At 37.7% G+C, this 18,749-nt stretch overlaps 1 protein-coding gene across 1 annotated transcript in view; it reads right to left on the reverse strand.

Annotated features, from left to right (window-relative positions):
- Positions 1-2,367: 2,367 nt before the first annotated feature.
- Positions 2,368-18,749, reverse strand: part of UBE2D3 (ubiquitin conjugating enzyme E2 D3) — a 28,856-nt gene continuing 12,474 nt past the window's right edge. Inside the window, exons 2-7 of the mRNA XM_077815090.1 lie at positions 11,736-11,799; positions 11,612-11,643; positions 7,665-7,742; positions 7,182-7,287; positions 5,653-5,746; positions 2,368-3,839 (exon numbers count right to left, since the gene is read on the reverse strand). Of these exons, the coding sequence (XP_077671216.1) occupies positions 3,794-3,839; positions 5,653-5,746; positions 7,182-7,287; positions 7,665-7,742; positions 11,612-11,643; positions 11,736-11,799 (420 nt within the window). The 3' untranslated portion in view covers positions 2,368-3,793. The remainder of the gene's footprint in view (positions 3,840-5,652; positions 5,747-7,181; positions 7,288-7,664; positions 7,743-11,611; positions 11,644-11,735; positions 11,800-18,749) is intronic.

Raw genomic sequence — 18,749 nt, forward strand, 5'->3', positions numbered from 1 at the left:
GATAAAGTTTCCTTTGAACCACTTACCACATCCAATGGATCTATGGAATCAAGTCTTTCAGCTATCTGTGGTCTTAAGAAATGGTGATTTCTTCAGTACCAGGTTGGATCCACTGTGATTAATAATTTCCAATGTTGGCAATTGAGTAGGAATACCAGAGAACATGAAGAGATTTCTAGCTTTAGATGTTCTAACATTAAAATGGGGAGATAGTATCTGAATTAAGACTTTCCTCATTACATAAAGACTAGAACATTTTTAAACATGTTTCTAATCACCAGAAAAGTTAGAGGATCATATTTTAACCTACCACTCTAGGTTTTTAATTTCCCTTGTTTCCTGACAAGCTTTTAAAGACTAAAAGCCTAAGTTATTCACTTGTTTTTTTGCTTCTTATATTCAAAATAACTGACATCAAACCCCCTTTGATCATTATACAGATTTATAGGATTTGGGACATCTGACTAGTATTTGTTTAGAGCCTAATCTAAAACCCACTGAAAGGTGAATGCCCTTTATAGATTTATGCCTATCATACAAGTTATTGCACCAGTTTAACACAAACTGCATTGTCAATTTCTTCCTTCAAGATGTCATAACACTGACAAAGCTCTGACCCATACTGATTTGATATTTTCTGTTATGCCATGATGACATAGTGGATTAATTGGTAGTTATATTAGAGAAAAGTAATTTAGAATATTTAAGTCTTACACTAATTTTTCCCTATTCAATTTAAGCCTGTGAATTGTAAATTAGCTTCAGAACATAGGAGCTACTTCCATTATTATATGCACCATCCTTGACTTAAATCTTAGAGCTGGCTGGGAAACTCAATTTCACTTCTGCAAAAAGTTGAGATTCTGGAAAAAAGCTTCATCCTGATAAACAAAAGCCTAACTCTCAAAAGTTCTATGGCGAGAAGTGAAATTCTGCAATATTTAGTCTTAGAAACACCACAGAAATGTTCCTGCTATGAGAATGTTTCAGTATTTCCAGAACAAAAGATATGCTCCCTGGCTCTCATGGAGAAGTTGCCAAGGAGCTAGGCAGGTAAACTGGCAGCAAACGAGGCAGGTTTCCATCCTAAGTTTAGTTGAAATTGACATGTTCCCATGGAAATGCACTGTAAAGTCACACTTTGAACACAGTTCAGGCAGTACTGTCTGGCACATCCCATGAGTGGGAATCACTGAACACCTGAACTTCTCAGTTTCAACTAACTGGCACTGACCAACAAAAAATGTCAGAAAACTTCTGATTGACTAAAATATACAGCCAATCTTGATTCTGCATAATGCTTCCTCACTCTAACATACCGAATCCAGCTTCAATTTGTAGGTGCCTTTGCACATGAATAACTCAGGTAGAGGACCAAGGCATTTTTTCTTCCTGTGGCAGTAAGAGTGACCTCACTATCTCAACTGGACACTACTCTTCTCTTCCTAATCAGGTCACTTCATAGCCTTCTGGCTTGATTTTCTGCTCAAGTTAGATGGCACTGCTCTTACAGCAATCAAGAGTTTGCTGAACCTCATACAATGAATAGATTATGCATCCTTCTAAATTTAACAAACTAATCTGACCTGCATAACACAAGCTAGAAACTTCACCCATGAATTCCTGCAACAAGCCCATAGCTTGTTTGAAGAGGAGTACATTGTACCTGGGAGAGGAGGTAGTAAATATATCAAATGGACACTCAAGCAATAAAGACATCTGAGCAACATCTGTTTCACATCTCACGAACGTTATGTGAGCACACTGTCGTACCTCTCAATCTTAAATTGCAATGCTCAGCAAACATTGTATTTTAAAAAATTCACCTGATCCCAAAAGAACTGATATAGATACACCCTGTAGAAATGGGAAAGAGCTACAAAAACCCCATTACTGAACTAGTAATAGGTCCATGCTTAATCACCAATGACCTTTTCTTAAATATGCTTTCTGGAATATTAGGCAAACTAGACAGAAGTGCAATTGTGATTTCAAATACTATTTTAAAACCAGAACAAACCATGTACCAAACTACATATTCAAATATTTTATAAAAGTTAAGGTTTAACATTTATTTTACATCTAGCTTTCCATATCCATGTGGAGACAAGGAATTAGAATGCACATAAACTATAAGCAGTGCAAAAAGTGGTGCCAGAGAGAAATCACAGATGCACAAACTGATAGCACAGGACTAGGAAAAAAAATGAAGCTATGAACAGTAAGAATGGAGACAAAAAATAAGAAAATCCATGGAAGAACATGGCAGGAAAGAAAAGAGCAGGATGATTAATAATGCCCTTGTTGCTGCAGAGGAAATAAACTAATGGCACAAGACAGTGTTTCTTGTCAAATAAAAAAATCCAATAGCAATGACTCTTTATTCATTCACGTTTAGTCACCTGAAATAAATGTCTGTTGTATTAAAATATTCATTAATGTAAATGGCAGCATGGTAGAACAAGTCTTTCAATGGATAACAAACATCCCACATAGTAAAGTCACTTCAACACAGCCTCATGACAACTCCCACATCAAAACAGTACTTTATTTTGCATTTTTTGCCCCGTTATTACTCCCACAATAAGATCTTTCAGCTATCACATGTACAAGGTGAAGAAAAGCTTCTGTTAGCAAACAGGGTGCATCTGGAAATGCCTCCACAATACACCACTTCAGATCTGCTGGGTTCCAAGTCCATCCCTGAACTCTGGGCTCCCAGTACCAAGTATAGCACACTAAGGCTACACTACTAGGTTAGCTTATTAATTCTGCATACATCAGGCTGATCAATGTGTCAGCCTGCAACAGACCAAGTATTATAACTGAAAATGGCAAAAAAGAGATTCACTCTATTGAACTTTACATCATTATCTGATGTCAAACAATGAGGCAAATCCCAATGGTATATACAAAAACCAGCTTTGCTTTTACAAAAGATTGTTTCCCATATTGATTAATCCAGGCAGCTAACTCATTGGTTTATGCAACTTTATTGAAGAAAATAAATCAGTTACTAGCAGAGCTATTAGTTGATCACTCATCCATTGACAACTTGCTTCATTTATTCAGTGCTATATTAAACAGTGTTCTGGAAGATAGATTAACTAATAGCTCCAAGCCTCCTAACAAAATTTAAATGAATTACAAAAATGTTCTGAGACCCTATTTTGGAATACAAGGGATGTTTGACTTCCAAATTTTCATTCTCTGTAAAACAAGAACTGGTCATTCTTTTATTGACATGCATAAGATACATCACATTTTCTGTTCTGATGCTATAGATTCTGTACCAATTCTTCAGCCATGTCAGTTATGAGCATAAGCATATAATAAAACCTCAAATCTCTAACACTGGAAGGTTTAAAACAGGATGGATGTTGCTACTGCAATGTTACTTCCTTTGATGTAAGAAAACTGAACATCCACCTCCCCTCCCCTCAGGTGATATCTTCAGTATCTGTTAGAGCAGTGAGGAATGGTTTTAGTCTCATAACCAAGTTAGAATGAAGACATTGGCCACATAATACACATGCTCCTTTTAAAAAAATTTCTGAATGTTGGGCAATTGTTCTTGTGTAACTACTTTATGGATTCTAAAAGCAGTTATTGTCCAAAGCTGGAAAAACTAAAGTCTTCTCAGATGAGCATGTGCATGAATGGAAGGAGGTAAACAAAAAATAAAAAAGATGAGGTCTGATAGGGGAGCAGCCGGATAAGAAAATCAAAAAAGGAACAGTAATTTAAAGTTTATTCCAGCTATAATGCAGGTTATTCTGACTTTAAGGTATCATCACATGGCATACTTCTGAGTCCATTCCCGAGATATTCTGTTGTATCTGTTAATAAAGGAGGAAACACATTAAACAGGTCCAGTTAAACCACAAAGTGGTATTTAATATACTATTTTTAGAAGAAGGTTTTCAGTAATTTCTTACTGAAGAAATTCACTGCTGCTTCTTTCAACTGGCTGTTCCAGTTCTTTCTATATACTTTCATATGTGGTCTTTTATTGAAGAAAAACAAGTCTTACTAGAAAGTTTTCAAGAAACTTAGAACAAAAGCCTACATTTTGAGACTATTTGAAACACACACTTGGATTGCACAGAAGATAGGTAAGTTGCTAGAAGCATGTTATGAAACAGATTATTGCACCGGGGAAGGGGGGGGGGGGAGGGAGAGAGGAGTAAAAAGGGTTGAAAATTAAAAATTCACTTTTTTGCTAGATATATCAGGTTGTTTGGAGCCTGGTTTTAGAACCAAGTCTAAAGAATACTGCATGCTATGATTAGAGATGATATACTGAACCCTACAGTCAATTATGTTATTGGTGGATTTTCAGTTATGTCCTGACAATTTCAGTTGGAGAATGATGCAAGACCCCATTTTTCACACTAGCATACTGCCCAGGCACAGAAGTTTTGACTGAAAAATGATAATGAATTCCAGCCAGCGTTTGCTTTTAGAAAGGGATATTAAAATAGGCCATGAACTTTTTGTACAACACACTAGTCTACAGGAATTGGGCAGATACAATTAGTTTACTTAACAGCATGCTTGTCAGTATTAAGTTAATTTCCAACTATACAAGCATAAAGAAAAAAATCCCCAAAACAGTACTTTTTTTAGCATATTAAATTTTGCCTGTGCACACAGTCTGAATCTGGACCACCTAGATTTTTATTTACAACACGGTGGTTTGACTACACAGACCAGTTCCCTCCTCCCCAGTCTCTACAAAATTTGGTTCAGTACTTACCAGGACAGAGGTATAAGACATCTCAGAACCTCAACAATTCAAATAAAATCAGTTTCTTACTACCACTATATTTGTTTTGCCATGCAAGAATATTATCTGTTTGTGAGATATAGTAATTGGCCAATACATTTCACACTAATCACAGATCAAGCTGTTAAATATTCAGGTTCAGTAACTGATAAATCCATTATCTTTGTTAGTTAATCCGGTGCCTTAAAGCATGCAGCACTCAAGTGCTGACAGTTCCCATTTTGTTAAATGCACCGTCAAGTGCAAATATTCTTACCCTACAGCATAGCGTATTTCTCTGTCCACTCTCTTGCTAACCTATTGTACCTAATTGGACAAGTATATTTAATATTACTATACAAACTTCAACAGCTATTTCACTGAGTTCTATCTGAGTACAACTGTAAAAACCATGTTTGAGACAAAACAGTTTCTACACAGATAGAAGATCATAAAGCCTTTATCCAACGGGAAACTCCAAAACAGAAAAAGTAGGCAGTTATCAAAAGGCGACACTGGAGTATTTACAAGGGTAATTTCTCTCCTCAAACTTTAGAGGCTTTATATGAACTGATACTATTTCAGACTCTCACATGAGACTGCTTAAAAGTAGCCCAATAATTTTAGATAAACTTTCAAATAGAAATCACTACAACATTAGTGAAACACCTCCATGCAACTTCAAAGATAGCACACGTTTCTTCGTATTTGCATGTTTCCAAAGCCAAAAAATACCAGTTACTTCTTCCTAAGCCACAAATTCAGTCTAAGATGGAGAGATCACAAGTAACTAACTCATTCATTCCCCACCTTTGTTTTCTAACACAAGAAGAGTGTGTTTCACAGTATATTAGTAAATTATCTTTATATAATTCTGTACTTACTTGTCTCTGTCTGTTTTATAGATACGTGCAATCTCTGGCACTAGGGGGTCATCTGGATTTGGATCACATAACAGTGAACAAATGGATAAGAGAACTGCAAAATAACAGAAAAGATTGCTCAACAGTGAAATCTGAACAAAGATCTCAATTAAATACAACGGAAATACAGTTATTTGCTTTGTTAGGACAACCTCAGTATGCTATAAAGAAAAGATTTGTTAGTCGTCTGTTTACGATGCATGCTGAGTAAGTTTAAAGGTAAATTTGGTAGTCCATTTCTAAATGTGTGGCTCACAATCATTAAAATATATTTATAGGGTGTCCCTCTATAGCACACTCTAGCAGCTCCCAGTGTCCCACAAATATACATAGAGAAAGGTAACGCTGTCCAAACTATAACGTAACAGAGTGGCAATCTACTGAGCCATGTTATATAGCTGATCAGCTCTTTCACAGCTAGAAGTCTGTGATAAACATTAGAATCAGATGGGATTTCTTTTCTGCAATAGTATTAATAGATTAGTATTCTAGGCTGATCAAACTAGATACATACTGATAAGATAAAAGGAAATACTAAAGTAAGACTACCATGGAGAAATACTGTTTGAAGCAACTTATTCTTTACATTCTTCATTTCCCATCAGTTGTTTTTAAAAAACAGTGTAAAATTCAGAACAAGCAAGCTAGGGGTATAGTGTCAACACAACATGCTATCATGTGGCAGATCCAAATTCAGACCCAAGCTTGGTTCTTGCGCCTTGAATAGGCAGGAATCACTAGTTCTGTAGGTAAAGGAACCCTTTGCTTATTCTGACTAGTGCAACTGTGATCTCAGGGGGATCTACCAAACCAAAAAAGGGAAGTGAGCTCTGGTGAGCTTTGCTTGAAGTCAATTAGTTTCAAGAGCTGAATTCATTAGATTTAATGAGAATACTCACATTTACAGGAAGTGGAAGTGAAAAAACCTTAAAGCAGTACTCACTGATCACAAATCTAAAACATGGTTACTAAAAATTCATATATGGAAATTAATACTCCATGCTAGCAGCTAGCAATTAACTGTAAAGCATTAGACTGATCACAATCTAAAATTAGGAGTTTTCTATGTGCACAGATGCACCAACTTAAGTTACAATTTTAGACCAACTTACTTAAATGAATGCAAAAGGTTGTGTAGACACTTATTTTGGTTTAAAACCAGGTTTATTTCAGATTAACTTCATTTAGGAATAGGTTAAAACTGAAATAAGCCACTCTCATGTAAGTGTCCATATAGGGATTCAACTGCACTGGTTCATGCTGGGGAGAACCTTTAGTAATAGCTAAAGTAAAACTGCACAAAGGTTTTTTTGTTTTTTTTTTAAATAAAAGGTGAAATCAATAAGCATGCAACAATGTAATCATTGCCACATACGCAAGATGTCCTTCTCAGGCTACAGTATAATGGGAAATGAATGGAATGCCAAACAAAACTAAGCAAAAATATTACAGTGTCAAAATGAAGATAGAAATTGTAATGTTTTCTTCACCTTTAGAAATAGTTAAAGCAGGAGACCACTGTGATCTTAGAATATCGAGACAAATGCTGCCATTACTGTTAATATTTGGATGATAGATTCTTGTTGTAAATGCAACCTATAACAAAAAATAGAGAAGTATTTGTGTTTCACATATGCTAAATTGCATAATTAAGAGTTACACATAAGCACAGATAAGGTGCACCAGAAAGACTTACTGAAACATGTATTGTGGCTCTTTAGCCACCGAGCATTTGAATCAGATATTCAGCACTTACATGCTACTTTTTTCAATCACTGTACAAACATGAGTTATCAACACTTTATATAGATAAGTATCATCTCCACTTGTCTGGTAGTGAAGTTAAATGATTTGTTCAAGACAAAAAAGCTAAAGTGAAGCAGGGCTGCTTTTAGAACTCAGATGTTCCCGATTTCCATTCCTATGCTTGGCTCATTAAAGAGCATTAGTCTCACAAAGAAAAGACTACTTGCCTTAGGTGGTTTGAAAGGGTAGTCTGTAGGAAAGTGAATTGTCAAGAAGAATACGCCGCCTTGATATGGACTGTCATTCTGTCGAAGAAACATGTCCACTGTAATTATACTCCCGAATTAACTTTTGTGAGAAGATCCACTACTTACTTAGCAAGGCAAATCATTCACTTAAACACAAATAAGATGTTTAATCCACAATGTAAGCATTGAATTTTGATCATACCTGGGCTTAAAATTGGTGGAATGAGATAACTGACTGCAGCAAGTCAAGCTGGTCACTGGCAATGAATTTCCTCCTAAAACAATTGTGTTCTGTAAAGCCTTAGTTTAAAGCAGGGGTTCTCAAACTGGGGGTCGGGACCGCTCAGGGGTCACAAGGTTATTACATGGGGGGGTCACGAGCTGTCAACTTCTACCCCAAACCCTGATTTGCCTCCAGCATTTATAATGGTGTTATATATTTAACATGTTTTTAATTTATAAGGGGGGGGGGGGAGAGGTTCGCACTCAGAGACTTGCTATGTGAAAGGGGTCACCAGGAAAAAAAATTGAGAGCCACTGGTTTAAAGCAAGTGTGTCACATGCAGGCCAGAACTGGCCCTGACAGCTTCTTCCCTCTGCAATTTCAAATGTATCCAAACTGCAGCAGCTCAGAGAGTCAGAAGAAAGCTGGAGTGAGAGGAGCTTAGGTGGGAGTAAGTGCCTGACTAGCCACAAGTAACTGAGCCCTACTCCCCCTGCCCTTGTAGTAGTTGTTTGTAAGCCAGTTGCTGTCCTTCCCAGCCTTCTGCACATTCTGTTCCTGCCATCATCACTGCTTAGCCTTCCAGTCCTTTTTCTCACCACGTGTCTTGATCCCTGCCTCTGGGTTGCACATAACCATGTTCCTGGAAAATGTATTTTCTTCCCCTGCTCAGGGAAAAAGCAATCATAATGATAACCTCAAGGGGGGAAATTCTCAGGTTCAAGTGGTGGTGGAATTACTGCCCAAAGTAGGGCAACAGAGAATACTCTCAAAAGGTGGAGATTGAAGCAGTGACTTGAAGGCCCCCCACACGGGAAGCAGTACATACAAAAAAAGAGGAAATTTTAGAAAAAGTAAAAGCTTTTATTAAAAAGTCTTTTTAAGTGCAATATTTAACTTTGCTGGCTAAAGAAGCACATTCCACGATAAGAACTACAAAATTTGCCTACTGCCTTTTTAAACCTCACACACACACACAGGATTGAGCGAAAAAGTGTAATTTGACTCGTCACAATGGGTTTCACATATCTGGTTTACAGGAATACTGGAAGTTGGCTTTATTCGGTTTATCTATTTTTTAAATATTATATCCTTTAAGACCAATCTCTTGTTTATATACAGACTAGCCACATCCTATTTCTTAAGCTTATATATACTTTAATATCTGCAAGTGAAGCAGTGTGGCAAAAAGCCAATAGATAAGTCAAGGGGCAAAAATGTAATGCTAGAGTTGATACTTCAATGAGACAGCCTGGGCAGAGATTCAGCATATCATGTAGTATTCACTGAAAAACTGCTATATTGGCAAATGAGAAGTTCAAAAACCACTTCAACCCTTTTATTGTATACATGCTGGAGGCAAGTCTTAGTGGTTATTAAAATGAAGTAACAGAACTGGTTAGAACAAGTGTAGAAAATACCTCTCTGACAATGAGAACTCAATCCTTACTATTAGACTTCTGTGTCAGTAGTGGATCTCAGATGTGGAATATGTTAAGCCATCCACACTACCAATGCCTAGGCTGTCATGAAGGTATGAGGCCTACAACACCAGCTAAGACCACTAAGCTATTATCCTAAAGCAAGGATAATTCTATCTAAAATACTGCTCTAAAGTATGCACTCATGCTATTCCAAAGGGCATAACTAATAAATGCCTTTAAACTGATAGCACGAAGATTAAGTGGGAAAAGAGGATAAACAACTCTGAATGAGCAGGGAGAGGTAGAACAAAAGAAAATATTTCTGTATTTGAAGTCCAACTATACTTTTAGTGTTCTGTGACCATGCAGAGTCAATCATATAAGTATTACTCAATGACATACAATGGAGATCTTTCCATACTTTTCTAAGTTTACTTCAAGTATTAGTATAGCTATTAAGCAAACATTCTGGTCTCTCTGGAGTGCATACTTTGTTGCATTCAAAGGGATAAGCTAGAAGAACAAATCCAGCATTTGAACTCTGAACTGAAGACAAAAGGATTCTTTAGTATGCCACCCAAAAGAAGCTCTCCACTAACTGGTATCAAGAGAATACCTAAACCACATTGGATACATGTGTAAGGTCAAAGTAGTACATTAACACTGACAATTAAGTACTACTCTAACATGACTAAGGCCTAGTCTACACTTCATTTAGGTCAATATAGCTATGGCACTCAGGGATGTGACAAATCCACACCCTTGAGTCCAATAGCTATGCCAACCTAACCCCTGCTGTAGACCCAGCTAGGCTGATGGAAGAATGCTTCCATAGACCTAGCTGCTGTCACTCAGGTAAGCGGAGTTCCTACAGCGACAGAAAAACCCTTTCTACCTTTATAGTCTGCATCTATAACCCAAGGTTACAGCAGCATAACTATGGCACCTCAGCTATGCCACAGCAGAAGCCGGAATTTAGAGATGGCCTAAAAGTGTCACTGAAGGGGTTCCTTGTTTATTGGCACTTGACTCCTAAAATTTAAAAATCTGAGCAAACTTTGAATCAAATCAACTGCCAGCCTTGAGACAGCCTGGAATCTGAAAGTGTCCTAGTACCTTCTCATACCCCATTAATAGTGACACTGCAGGTGAAACAAGCCTTCAGTTACATACATGCAACCCCATTAGCTTTCAGTGTGGTTGTACAGGTGTAACCAAGACCTGATTTTGGCGTGCAGAATCTTATTGCTCATTATGCATAACAGAGAATGTAATCCAATGTTCAGATTCCAGGCTGAGTATGCACAGCTGGGAATTATATCACTCCACCTGTAAACTGAGCAAGTTTGGAGTTGTTCTAGATATGGAACCTTAATCATGTTAAGAATCTCTTTTTAGAGTAGAAATGCACATTAATATAATTGTCTTCATTATAAAAAAAGCTGCTTCCAGATCCCAAATACAAACCATACACCAGTGTACTAGTTTTACTGAAGGAAGAACTTTGTTAGAAGGCATCTAGCCACAGCTTCCTGGAAGACTACTTAGGGTATTTTTTTTTTAATAGCTTTAATCCAAATATGCATGTTTTTGAAAAGCTTGATAAAGTTATGTTTGGCCATTTGATATGCTTTAGTATTTCAGTGTTGTTTCCTAGAAGCTTCAACTACTTGGTTAATTGAAGTACTAAGAAGTCTAACTTGTAATGCACTTAATCCTCAATAAGGGCAAGGGGCTTTAGACCTTCTTCCTAGTCAAGTTATACAATCACATTAAAAAAATTCATAGTAAGCATGCTCAGCATATTTTCCTCCTGTATGCACTCAGAACACTTTGCACTTCAGAAAACTTTTCTATTTTTACAGAAATGCTTGAAACCATGGTAAGCTCCACCAGTCCAAACTTTAGTTTTCCTCATCTACACGAAGGGTTTGCACCAGGGCAAACAGTTATATAGACAGCTGAAATTCTGCATGCAGACACGGCCCATGGGGGATCAGAACTACAGAAACCGTTTGGCATACAAACATTCTACATGACAAAACCTTGCACTGCGATGCAGGACATTTTCATTCAGGTACATGTCATGTTACAGAAGTGACACACCAACAACGAGGAATCTGCATAACTAAACTCACTTTTCCCCTCTCTGTTCTCAAACTGGCATTTTTGGGAGTGTCTAAATTAAAAGAGACTGGAGAAATCTGAGGACAGTTCTTGCTGAATAAGAACTATGATTTCAAGTTAGCATTAACATTCATGGGAGTCAGAATACTTACAGGTCCCATAATTGTGGCTTGCCAATGGAACACTAAAAATGAAAAAGTCAGTATTATTACTTAGGTACTATACTCTTTTTTGAATTAAAATCAGAACAAAACATTAAAATTTAATACTACTTACTATCATCTCCAACTGGACCTGCAGAACACTGTGCTGGAGGGTCTCGGGCTAAGTCACTAAGTTCCTAAATACAAAACATTGTGTTCAGAGAGAGTGAGTGAAGTGTCATTGCCACTGTCCAATTGGATGTACAGAAAATCCTTAAATGGTTTTTCCTGGATAGAGAGAGAGAATGATTTGGCAAACCTATCAACAGGAGCAGTTGTGGTTGGTATTAGGAATGTCTTCACTGAAGAGTAACAAGACCTGCTAGCCCTGGCAATTTAAATAAGTTAGTAAATTGAGTGTTGATACTTAGAAAGTCAACAACAGAATTACCACTTGTAGCTTTCAGATACCGCAATGCAGGAAAAAAAAAAAAGCATGGAGAATTAAATGAAGCCCAACAAATTTTTAAGATTTCCTTCCTTAAAAACACTTAACACCATAAGGGGCAAAGAACAGATAAAATGTCTTCACACTGTGCAAAAAAAACACTGAATTTTATCATTTCTATTCTGGACAAACAGAAGCACAGCCGTTTCATTTCCTCTTCACCATGATGTAAAATAGATCCTACATATGGTAGTGATTTTATATATATAAAAGAGAGAGAGAGAGAGACCAACACCCACCAACAGATCAGTCTTTTCAGTTCACCTTTTAGAGGACAAAGGTTACAAAAGCAATACAACATGCTTTAAAAAAAAATGCAATTAACACTAACAATTTCACTGCAGTATGTTTTTAAAATCCTGAGAAATCTGAACAGCAGACATGGTTTCTCAAGTGGCGTCACAAAAGGGAATGAAAATAGGGATTAGAAAAAGATTTTAGTCTATTTATAGCAGCTGTGAAATCAAAACAGTAATACCGGAAGTCTCAATCTCAGATTTCTCAGCTAAAATAAGAATTTTCTTGAATTTCACTGAACAGTGTCAACTGCCATTTATGTAGTCAAAAAGTCAGTCAGTTTACTTACTCTTAGTATACTAAAAGATTGCGGAGGGATTTTAAAAAAAATTCTTCACCGCTAACCTCTAAGACATCAAGAAGTCATGAGTGCAAGGAAAGCAAACTAGCCACCTCTTTCTATAACGCATTAGTGTTAGAAATCACATGTATTTCACTACAACTTACTAAAACCAAGCACTTTGCTATATGTCAAAGGTTTAAGACACTTAGACTTGAGTACTGTGATGCACAGACATATGCAAATTTTGACGATGCAGCTTAACAGCTTTTATAGCTGAAGTAGCTTTCACATTCATCTTAGTCCTTGGTGAGCTTACAAACACTTGGAATAAAAATATTTTTGACCAATTATGGTTTTAGCAAACTCACCACCTGCTAATACTTTAACAGCAAAGAGAAAAAATGCAGGCCAATATGGCATTAAAATTTTTTCAGGATTTCAATTTTCCTGTACCTTCAGTCAAACAAGTGTATCACTATGTAGGATAGCAGTTATTGGAAGGCACACAAAAAAAGTTAACCTATTTTTCTGTACTGCCTCACCTCTCAAAGTTTCTTCAAAATACTCTTATAAGCAGTAATTTTTTTCTGCTCCATTATGAAGTCCTGACCACATAAACCAGTTCACTTTGTACTATTTCCTTCAACACGGCAGAAAACTGTCTAGCAAAACAGATACAGCGTAGGTGAGGTAAGCCTTTTATTGGACCAACTTCTGTGGGGGGAGAGACAAGCTTTTGAGCCTCCACAGAGCTCTTCAGGTCTGGGAAAAGAAAAGCTGCATGGAAGCTCAAAAGTTTCTCTCTCTCTCACCAATAGAAGTTGGTCCATTAAAACATTACCTCACCCACCTTGTCGCTAATATCCTGGGAGAGAGACAGCTACATCAACACTGCATATAGCAAAACAGAGGTAATCAAAGTTTATCCCCTTCCCTCCTAAACGTTTAATTTAATCTGAGGTGTTAACGTCAAAGCTTAGTTCAGACCATCTACAGAGCTAATGTAAAGTATAGCACTCAACTGCAGTCTAGGCACTTTAACAAAAACAGCACAGGCAAGTTCACTATTTACCACCCCTCCATTCTTTTACAATAGGTTATCTGACTTCACTCTAAATCAGGACATGTTATACTGGCTAGACTGGAATATTCCGTTATCCTTTATTTATGGTACTTTGCCATTGTAACTAGAAAGGCAAGTGAGGCATCTCTAAGTCAATCTAAGTCAGCCTGTATTTGTTTGCTTTTGCAACAAATCAGACAAATTATGGATCAACAAGGCCTGAATTTTATAGTTGGAGACTTCAAACATTTTGTATTGCAATGTTTCTCCTGCAGTTCAGTTTTGCCAAGCAATGGCAGAGTGAAATTAACAGTATTATGGAATATTTTTCTACTGCTATTCTGACATAGGGGCAGCTATTCTTTCTAAATAAATCAAGATAAATCCCATGTGAAATGTCTTTAATTACTCAATTTGTGCATTTTCTCTATTAAATGGCAGAGATTCTTCAATTTTAAGACGTTTTAGGTCTCTGCATCATCTAAAGATACATTTTCTGGTACATCATAATGTTGATAAGATCCCTATGTTGTTACAGGGTTGTTCTGTAAGGACATTCCCAACGGGCTAAGCAGTGGTTTCATTTTAATTCTTGAAATGATACTAAGGAAAGGAGAAGGAACGCCCTAGGTTCAACATGTAGTCTCAATTCCTCTAAAAAGGCACGTGCGGATGAGAAATGTGATTACATCCATGTACATGAGAATGGTCACTTTTCTCAATGTCTAGCTAAAATCTGTGAAGTTCCACTAGAGAACCCCTCTATATACTAAAAGTGTCATAACAGATGATGCATCTACAGTGAGTAGAAGCAGTCTTATTGTGTTTAAAAACTGAGATACATTTATATTTACACTGTCACTGGGCTATCCATTTGATCTGGGAGAAGCAACGGATCTGTTGATATGTTGTGCTTTTATCAAAAAACTGTCAGCAGCGCCTAGAGTTTGCAAAAACACACACAAAAATAAGGGAGATGGTACTGAAGGAGGAAAAAATTGAGGTTCGCACTGCAGCTTTACTAAGGTTGTAAGAGGCAAATCCCATGGACCAGGGAGAGTTTCAAAGGATACTGGAGGTCTTCAGAGCAGTAAGTTCAGACTAAAAAGCAACTGAGACATGAGAGATCTCTTTTAGTGGAAGAGGGATTTTCTAATAAATCTAGTAAAAGAAATGCCAATACTTAAGCTAGGGGTAGAAACACCTGACTACCAGTGAAAGAAATCCCATCTAAAAAAAATGAAGCCGAGGACAATAGTTCAAAGCAAAGTGTATACGTAGACAGACTGTATGTGTATATATAGTTTAGCTAATATTAACAGTTTGAAAGTTATAACATTTGAGTTTCAGGACTCTTTACTCCTCAAGTCACACTCACCACAAGCATTTACTCCAATATGGAGGCACCCACTTTACCCATTAAGAAAATGGTTTTAGATACTGGTTAAAATGACTGTCAGTGTATAAGTAGGCTCAACAGTCTGAAGGACTATGATTTTGGCTGGCCTACTGTGGTGATTAGACAAACCACGTCCTGATTTTAAACAAATTTAATGGGTAAAAATTCCAGTGCACAAAGCATCATATAGCACATCACATCTCAACTGCTATACTAACATCAAACTTCAAAAGCCTCAAATACAAGATTAGGTTAACAAGCCTGGTGCGCGCCTCCATTCCCTCATTTGGAAAGATGCATTTTTCATTCCTCGACTAGCTAGAACTAAATTTCGCAGCAAGGCCAACTGATTTCAGACGTGCTCCAGCAAGAACCTGAGAATTCTGCACAAGAGTCAATGTCAAAAATTTAAGTACATTTTCACATTTAATTACATTTAATATAATCAACCTAGTTGTTAGAACATAGATATTCAGGCCTGCCTGTAAAAGTCTATCCTTTAAGAACTTAGGTGTATTTTTTAATCACTTAGCTAGTTACAGGGGTATAAAAAACAAAGAATCAAAATCACATTCTGCCTGTGCATGCATGGGCCATCTCTCACTTTGGCTAAGCAGGAGCAGCCATAAGATGGGAAGCGTAGGGTCACATCCTCACATCCCAAACCAGTCACACTGAAATAAGGTGGTATTGGGCTGTTAGGAATACGATCCTGTCCTGATAATGCCCATCACCACCAGATAAAGAAACAGATCTTAAGATGGTTAAAGAAAACTAAGTTTGATAGCATCCCGTCTGGCAAGAAATCACTTATCAATTATTGTTGTTGCAAATCCTCATTTCTGTATTGTTTTATCGTTATGGCCTCCCATTTCTATTCTTAATCTGTCTAGTTCTCTAATTGTTTCTCTGTTGTATAATTAATTTTGCTAGGTGTAAGTTAATTAGGGTAGTGGGATATAATTGGTTAGAGAATTATATTACAATATGTTAGCATTTATTAGTTAGGTTGAGGTATAGTCGAGAATATTACTATAAAAACTGGGGTCAAACAGGAAGTGGAAGGGAAACAGGAATCATATTTGTTAAGGGGGGAGAAAGGGGAACAGGGACGCAGGCCAAGGCTCTGTGGCATCAGGGCTGGGAAAGGAACATTAGGGAACAGACTATCGGAGTACAGAGATAAGCCCGACTGGTGTGAAGGGTTTCGGAATATGTTTGTGACATGAAGTGGGAATGTTCTTAATGTTTTTTCTGAATACTGTGTGGGTGCCTCAGTTTCCTCTATGCATTTCTTAAGTATCTAGGTGGTGGGATACGGGTGTGTGATTGTCACAGAGCCCGAGAGGGCAGGTGTGATGCCATGTACACAGACACTGGGTGACACCCTGTCTCCCAGCAACTGATGACCTGGGCCACTCCCCTGCAAGGTGTCTACTGAAGGTATTGGAGAACAAAGATCAGGTGGCCTCCTGGCCCGAAAAAGAGAAAAGGCCACAGGAGGGGTTGGAGGGAGTTTCAGTTTGGAGCTGGCTGGAGAGATGGGGGGAGGAGGGAGGGGATGGGCTCCCCACCCCCCAAGATGAACCTGACTGAGGGGTCCTGTTTTCTGTACCTACAAGCTCTGTTCCTGTTGTCTAATAAACCTTCTGTTTTACTGGCTGGCTGAGAGTCTCAGTGAATCACAGGAAGTGAGACTGCAGGGCCCTGACTCCCCCACACTCCATGACAGCTTGCTTGGAAACTAACCCCAATAAATAGTGTTTCTCTCCTGCTGGTAATAGCTCACCTTACCTGATCACTCTTGTTACACTGTGTATGGTAACACCCATTGTTTCATGTTCTCTGGGTATATAAAATCCCCCTACTGTATTTTCCACTGCATGCATCCAATGAAGTGAGCTGTAGCTCACGAAAGCTTATGCTCAAATAAATGTGTTAGTCTAAGGTGCCGCAAGTACTCCTTTTCTTTTAACCCCAATAAACACTGCATTGTCTGCACTTCGGACTTCTGGTCTTTTGCTGCTTGCTGTCTGCATGACAAGAACCAGGGAAGTGGGAGGGTGAAGGGAAAGCCCTCTAACACTAGTTTCTCCAACGTTTATAGTAATACTGAATTCTATATTATAGTATTCTCAAATTTCATGTGTTCCTCATTTATGTTACATTAAAGAAGTTGTCAATGAAAAGAGAGGTATTTTGCAGATGGGTAGTTGAAAAGTTCCATGCTTGCTTTTAGAGATGCCTATCGCTATTATCTAAGCGCCTCCTCCTCCAGACAACCAGAAAAATCATGATGGCATATAGAACCTGGAAAAGTGTGAGGCCATTTGGGTTATGGCATTCAAGAAACAATTAAAGTTTTTCACACTAGGGAAGGCAAACATCTGATCTTTCCCCTCCTCCTTTGAGGGAAGGGCGTGGGCTAGGGAAGAGAAGGAGAAATCAGAATAAATTTTAATTTTTAAAAAGCTGCCAGGCCTTATGAAGCACCGTTCTGTAGTAATTTCTGTCTGCAGAAAAGGGTCCCTGTTTACTCTTCCAATATCTTGTTTGTGTCACTCTCTGCTTGATCCCTCCAATTTCTGTTCCTTTCTTGTTTCCCTTTGGTCTTGGTCTCCTCTTCCTTTTTTGGAAGGCATATTTAAGAATACTCCATTAGGATTCCTCAAAAAATCCCGAGTGGAGATTCCATTTGATGGGGAATAGACCTGCCTCCATCCTGAGTCCGCTAATGATACCTTTTTTCAGTTTACAGGGACAGTTTTGAGAAACATGACCAGTATTTCCAAGCAGCTGAGACACTCATCTACAGAGATCTCAGACCCAGCTGGGAAGGAATAAATGAATGACCAGTCTTGGTTCAGAACTTGGATGTACTACTACTAGATGGAAAGATTAGTCTTGTGATAAAAGCACAGGACTAAGAGAATCTAGTTTTCTGTCTGGATCGGCCATGGACTTCCCGTGTAGCTTTGGGCAAACCACCTCTGTATCTCAGTTTTCAAATCTATAAACATGTGATAGCCATATTAAGGATTAAATGTACAGCATTTTAAAGCACTAATTAAGGATTAATTACACTCCAGTGCTCCTGTTAGGGCACTATGGGGTGCAGTGTACTTAAGAAGCAGGACAAGTAATTTGCCCCTGTAGGGAAAGTTATGAACATGGCAAGGTAGTTGGGAGAGTGAAAAAAAGACACCCTCAGTTATGATCCTCATGACAGATTTTAACACACAAAATCAGCATTTACTAAGAGTTTCTGCTAAATTTTTGGCCTAAAAGTTTTACAGTAACTTTGTATTAAGTAGTAATAAGGGAGAAAAGAAATGACAGCATTTCCCTAATATTCCATGTGTATATGAAAGCTACCCAGTGGTTTCAAGACAGGAAACATTTATCACTGTACTATAAAAGTTAATTGCTTATTATATTTGTGTAAAATGGCCAAGTCATTGTTGATGCTGGGAACCAAAAGTGAATTCCTTGGGTTTTGGACATAAAGTAAACCAAAATTTTAATACTAGTTTTTGCTTAATTTTTTTTTGTACTACTGTATTTGAGCACATTTATAAGTGTGCATCACATGTAATT

The sequence above is a fragment of the Eretmochelys imbricata genome, chromosome 4, assembly GCF_965152235.1.
Source record: "Eretmochelys imbricata isolate rEreImb1 chromosome 4, rEreImb1.hap1, whole genome shotgun sequence".
Lineage (NCBI taxonomy): Eukaryota > Metazoa > Chordata > Testudines > Cheloniidae > Eretmochelys > Eretmochelys imbricata.